The 6409-nt window shown below is 46.0% G+C and overlaps 1 protein-coding gene across 1 annotated transcript; it reads right to left on the bottom strand.

Annotated features, from left to right (window-relative positions):
* Positions 1-257: 257 nt before the first annotated feature.
* On the bottom strand, positions 258-5556 carry rpl15 (ribosomal protein L15). The gene is made up of 4 exons (XM_063069454.1): positions 5430-5556; positions 4798-4984; positions 3835-3971; positions 258-617 (listed from the first exon to the last, which is right to left on the bottom strand). The coding sequence occupies exons 2-4, from the start codon at positions 4967-4969 to the stop codon at positions 312-314; spliced, it is 615 nt and encodes a 204-aa protein (XP_062925524.1). The 5' UTR covers positions 4970-4984; positions 5430-5556; the 3' UTR covers positions 258-311.
* Positions 5557-6409: the final 853 nt, after the last annotated feature.

The raw sequence follows: 6409 nt of genomic DNA, 5'->3' as shown, positions 1-6409 counted from the left end.
TTCATCATACTCTGGAAAAAGCCGTTTATCCCCCTCTCCATCCTAAATCTACTAAGGCTATGTCCCCTAGTTCTAATCTCACTGACCAGTGGAAAGAACTTTACTGCTTCAACATAATCTATTCCTTTCATAATACGTATATTTCAATAAGATCTTCTTATTCTTCTGAACTCAATTTCCCCGAAGAGGCCAACACCCCCTCATCTCTGGAATCAACACTCTCATTGTCAAAATGAGACGCTTACCAACAATACAAGAAAATTCCAAAAACAATTTATTTACCAACATGAAATATACAGACACTACACGTTTTAACGGTAGCGATGGAGCTGCAGTGTGTTGCGCCTTCTCCATGCAGCGCGACGAGAGCCTCCAATAGTAAGATGGAACCTGTGACCCTTGCCCAGACCACGACTCTTCTTGCCGGCAGATGTCAGCCCACGCATCTCTCTGTGCTTGTGCACGGGCTTTGTGATCCATTGGGTATCCGGGTTGCGTCGGATTGCTTTGTGGAATGGGTCAACGAGAACCACCTCAAAGAACTTGTATGTGGCATCTTCACCTACCCAATAGGAGGCAAGAACTCTCAGTCCTCCACAGTGACGACCAGCTCGCTCCTAAAGGAAAGATCAGAAAACAGGTAATGGAACAAATCTCCTCAAACTTGAAAGATCACCTGATTTTAGTTTTAGAACATAGACCATTACATATGCCCATGAAGATTCTCAGTTATCCAGGTCACTGTATATCAAGCAGTAGTAAATCAAGGCAACTATGATGTCTAGAAGACATTTCGCCTCTCATCTGAGAGGCTTCTTCTGTTCTAGTCCATGGTGGGAAGTTTTCTGGCTTATAAACTCAGTTATTTAAAGGTATAGCAATCACATGAAGGTCGGTAAGAGTTGTAGAGGTAATAAGAGGGTCTTTAGTCTTACCTTTGCATGAGTGGAGGCGTGAACTGATGTGGACACACCAGGGTAGAGATGCATTGTTAAGTAGCTGATAAGTTTCCCACCCCCTATGTTCAAGTGGTTTTCCCAATTGACAAAAGATGGCTTCCTTATCCCTCTTTCAAACCACCTACCCAAAATGTACACATTTGTCCCTTGTCCTTTAGGTGTAGATATACCGCAGTCTTGACCCGAAGTGTCAGCCCTTGTACGTTGGGCCTACATTGGGATCCCACACCCAAACATAAACAGAGCAATATTGCACATGCTATCTAATGCAATGAGAACTGCACAGATCTGTGTATCAGCAAGTCAAAACAACCACTTCACAAACAGATGGCCCTCTCGGATGAGTGACAAAACACCTTCTAGACAACACAGCAAGTCCAGTTGCCTTCATTTCCTACTGCTTGATATAGACCAGTACAGCATGGAACAGGCCATTCAGCTCAATGTTGTGCAAACCTGTACATACCTACTCTATAAAATCAGTGGTGTTCTTTTTTTAAAACAGCAAAGGCCCTTCAGCCCACAATGTCATGCCTGTGATAAATATAATTCCTCCATCTCACACAGCTGATGAGACAGCACTATAAAAAACCTGCCTCTCCTACTTCTGACATCCTACCCTATACTTTCCTCCAATCACCTCAAAGTTATACCCATTCATTTTAGCCATTTCCACCCTGGGGAAAGTATCTGGCTGTCCACTTGATCTATACTTCTCATCTTGTACACCCCTGTCAAGCCATTGCTCATCCACCTTCGCACCAAAAATCTGTTCCACGACCAATCTAACCCTTCCCTCCTGCACAGCCCATAATCCTCCACTTTTCTTAGATCTATAAACAATTCTACAATGACTTGTAAAGGCAAGGCAACTAATAGGTATGTGTCAGCACACGCTAGTGATGAAGCCAGTGTATCATGTTGCCTCAATTTAATCAAAATACTTCCAAAATATCCATGATCCTAGATCATAAGATCAACACAGTATGCAACATTAAAAATAATCTGCCCACTTCAGCATTCAATCTCTCCCTCAATAAAAGATGATATTCTGTTGGTTTACCCAATTACTTACTGCACCCCTCAGTAAGTATAACTCCAGTGCCTTCATCTATTCAAATATAAACCGTCAAAAAAACAAATCTACAATACAAATCTTCCATGTCACTCAGCAACCATAACTAGTTTTAATGAACAGCACATTAAAAACACCATCTGGTAATTAATAGCAACACACAAAATGCTGGAGGAATTCAGGTCAGGCAACATTTATGGAAATGAATGTTTCAGGCAAAGACCCTTCTAGACTTAGTAATTGGCTCTTTCAGACCAGAGTTCACTGAAGCTGCCTTTTCCACACAAGACTGAGGGAAACAAAACACCATCTATTCAAAAAGGATCTAGTGCTTTCCCAGCTTACATGCCTTTAAGAGTTTATTCACAATCTACTTAGTTGAAATACTTCTCAGATTTGATTTCAATGTTGGCTGAATCAATGACACGACTACCTGCTACAACAGACCAGGTTGTTCCTTTTTGACCACAAAGGCCCCCCATGTGCAGGCTGTACAAGACCAGACAGTGCAAGATTGGGGACAGCTCACAGTAAGAAGTCAGAAATATGCAATCTTTTCCAAGTCTGTATTAATAGAGGATAAATAGTGCAAATATGTTGAGCACAATACATCATGGGCTAAAAGACCAGTACGGTTCTGTTACTTTTTACAAAGTAATACTTATGGTTAGTCAATACAAGTTTTCTGAATTTATTTAATAAAGTGCAGCAATATTAACAACCCAAGCAAAAATCATTTTCTCAATCCCTCCTTTAAATTGTTTTACCATATTCTTCATAACTCAAATGTTTAATCATATCACTATAATCAATGGTCAGATGGCACCTGTTATCTCCAATACATTCATTACACTACACTGATTACAACATTCACACTACCAAAAGCAATTCATTGTATGAAGAGGTTCACTGAAGTTATAATGACAGTCTATAATCTACTTCTAGTCAATATTATTCAATTTATTATTAATCCTTTAGCTGATTATCAATTTTATATACAGAAAAAAACCTCAATCATAAATTCTCACATATAGTAAACAAAACCAAAATGGCCTTTTGTTTACCAGGCTCCTCTGCAGGATACGCTGAAGAGCTATTTAAAGAACTTTAATGGAGGAGCTCTTTACACCTCATATTCCATTTGGGCAGCCTCCAACTTGATGAGATCAACATCAATTTCTCCTCAATTTTCTCTCCCTTCCCTTTTCTATTCCCAACTCTTGCCTCTTACCTCTCCTCACCTATCACCTCATTCCAATTCCCCTCCTCCTCCCCCCTATGGTTCACTCTCCTTTCAGATTCATTCTTCACACCTTTCCCCTTTACCACCCAACACCTCCCAGCTTCTTCCTCCAGCCACCAGGCTTCACCTATCACCTGCTAGTTATGCTCCTTCTCCTCCCCTCACCATCTTATTCTGGCATCCTTTCCAGCCCTGATGAAGGGTCTTGGCCTGAAACGCCAACTGTTTATTCATTTCCATAGATGCCTGCCTGACCTGCTGAGCTCCTCAGTGTTACTCTGGATTTCCAGCACCGGCGTTTATATTTACTACACTGTTCATTTTGATTGTGCGCTTGCAGAAAGCTTTCATCATAGACATGCCCTGAAACAAACCAAGTCATTCACTTGGTTCAAAGTCGTCCCAGACTGGTCAACAGCATTCAAACGATGAATTTATTTTATAATGTAACATGTTCTAACACATTCCATTTCAAAGGCCAGAAGAACCCTGTAAGTGTGATCACACCTGTAGAATCACTGCTGAAATCTAGCATGCTAACTGTCAAGACACCATACCTCAGCGACAGACTGGAGGCTACGGGCAAACTTCAGCTGGTTGACACCGTGATGCACTGGTTTACCGTAGGTTGCACCTTTGGGGACAGGACGTTTTCGGCCACCACGGCGAACTCGCACACGGTAGATAACGTAGCCTGCGAACATCAGAATCGAAAATATGAGACTGTTCTCATCTTAAAAGACCACTCACTATCCACTAAAGTCTCATTTCTCTCCAGATGCAACTCTCAATTAAAAATAATGTGGCCAGTGTACAGAGGGGGCCATACTATTTCTTTACTGTAATGTCCCAGTACTTCCCACTAAAAACTCAGGGCATGAACGAAACCCCCTCCACAGATGCTGCCTGCTTTGCTCCAGCTCTTTAAGAAATCCATGCCCGGGGAGTAACGCTTTCATGTAATGAACTGTCGCAACTCAATTGCAATTTACAAAAGATCTCGTGAAATATCTGCAACTTATGGTGCAGGTTTTCAATCTGAAATGCAGCGTGCCCACCTCTCTCCATGGATATTGCCTGAGCAGCAGACATAAATTGAACATGACAAGACATTTGACCCACAACCATGTGCCAACCTTTTCACTTGCTTTATGACCAATCTAACCCTTCTTTCCCACAAAGCCCTTCTACCACCCATGCACCTATCTAAGAGCATGTGGGGAAAAAAAAATCTGACACTAAACATATACTTTCCTCAAAACTATGCCCCCTCATATTAGCCATTTCCACCCTGGGAAAAAGTTTGTGCACTCTATCCATGCCTTTTATCATCTTGCTCCTCCAGCATTTTGTGTCTGCATGCACTTTCTATGTAGGTGCTACACATTCATCTTGTAATGCCTCAATGCAATGTTGGGAAGAATTATGTGGACAGTAGACGTTTCTCACCAAGTGTGACAATATTGAACTGAGTTAATTTATTCTCCAGCCCCAAATGCGAAGCAGAGGCCGAATGGTACCTTGCTTGGCCTTGTAGCCGAGCCTGCGTGCCTTGTCGGGCCGTGTGGGCCGTGGTGCCCGGTGGAGCGCCGAGAGCTGCCGGTATTGCCAGCAGCGGACCCGCAGCAGGAATCGCAGCACGTCTGACTGCTTCTTCCTCCACAGTTCCTGCATGTACTTGTAGGCCCCCATCCTCGCTCAGTCAGCCTGCGAACAGGAGCACGAAGTCAGGTCAGGCGAAGCTCCCTCTCAAATGTCAGGACGCATAGCTCGCCCTCTTCTCCTGCCGACATGTCCCCACCCCACCACCGGCAGCCGAGACGCTCCCCTCGCCATCGCCATCTGCCGCGACGCTCCCTCCGACCCCTCAGCCCCTCGGTGCCGGGGCACCCTGTCACAGACGCCTCATTCCCTCACGTCCGCCCCCCACCTGCGGCGACGCTCCCTCCATCTTCCCCTTCTCCCCACTACCTCAACTCCCCAGGCCATGGCCAGCCATCCGGTCTCCCCGCGCACAATCGGCACCGCTGGAAGGAGCGGTAGAGACGGCGACGCCGAGATGAGCAAGCCTCGACGCCAGGCGCATCCTGAGGTACACCCAAACGGGGGATGGCGGCGGATGAAGCTCAGCCGAGGGCCTCCCAGCACTCACCCAATGATGCAGCCCCAACCGGAAGAGAAGGAAGCCTGACCGCCCGCCCACTTTATAAACGCCGTACGTCACGTCCGCCAGAGAGCTAGCCACCGCGAGCAGACAGCGAGGCGGAGGTTCGGATGGGGAGGCGGAGACCGGCTGCTGTCCGTCAACTGTTATCCGTCCATCCGATAGCGTGACTCAGTCCAATGGGACGTTCAGCTGCAGGTGTCTGTCAGCGAGAAAATATCCAATTGCGTGACGATTTGTGCTGGTCCATCCCAGCGGGAGTCTGTCAGTGTCGGTCAGCGGGATCAGCGTTCCTGGAGATGGAGAGAGGGAGCTGAGGCGCTGTGAGGGTGGTGAGGGTACGGGCTACTGTCCTCCAAAACAGAGTGGCTGTTCAATTCGCAAACAGGAGGAGATCTGCAGATGCTGGAAATTCAAGCAACACACGTCAAAGTTGCTGGTGAACGCAGCAGGCCACGCAGCATCTCTAGGAAGAGGTACAGTCGACGTTTCGGACCGAGACCCTTCGTCAGGACTAACTGAAAGAAGAGCTAGTAAGAGATTTGAAAGTGGGAGGGGGAGGGGGAGATCCAAAATGATAGGAGAAGACAGGAGGGGGAGGGATAGAGCCAAGAGCTGGACAGGTGATAGGCAAAAGGGATACGAGGCTGGAGAAGGGGGAATATCATGGGACGGGAGGCCTAGGTCTCTTCAATTGGGGGTCTCTCCAAACAGAGTGCCTCTTCAACTGAGGGCACCCTCCAACAGAGTCTCTTCAATAAGATGTTCATCCACACACAAAATGTTGGAGGAACTCAACTGGCCAGGCAGCATCTACTGAAAAAAGTACAGTCCACGGTCCGGCCGAAACCCTTTGGTAGGACGGGTTTTTTGCTCAGATTTCCAGCATCTGCAAATTTTTTCTTGTTTCAGATGTCCACCCGACAGACTGTCTTTTCAAAGGGATGTCACTCCAGCAGAGTGTCTCC

This window comes from Mobula hypostoma, chromosome 17, assembly GCF_963921235.1.
Source record: "Mobula hypostoma chromosome 17, sMobHyp1.1, whole genome shotgun sequence".
Classification (NCBI taxonomy): domain Eukaryota; kingdom Metazoa; phylum Chordata; class Chondrichthyes; order Myliobatiformes; family Myliobatidae; genus Mobula; species Mobula hypostoma.
This window is presented reverse-complemented; position numbering and strand designations above follow the sequence as displayed.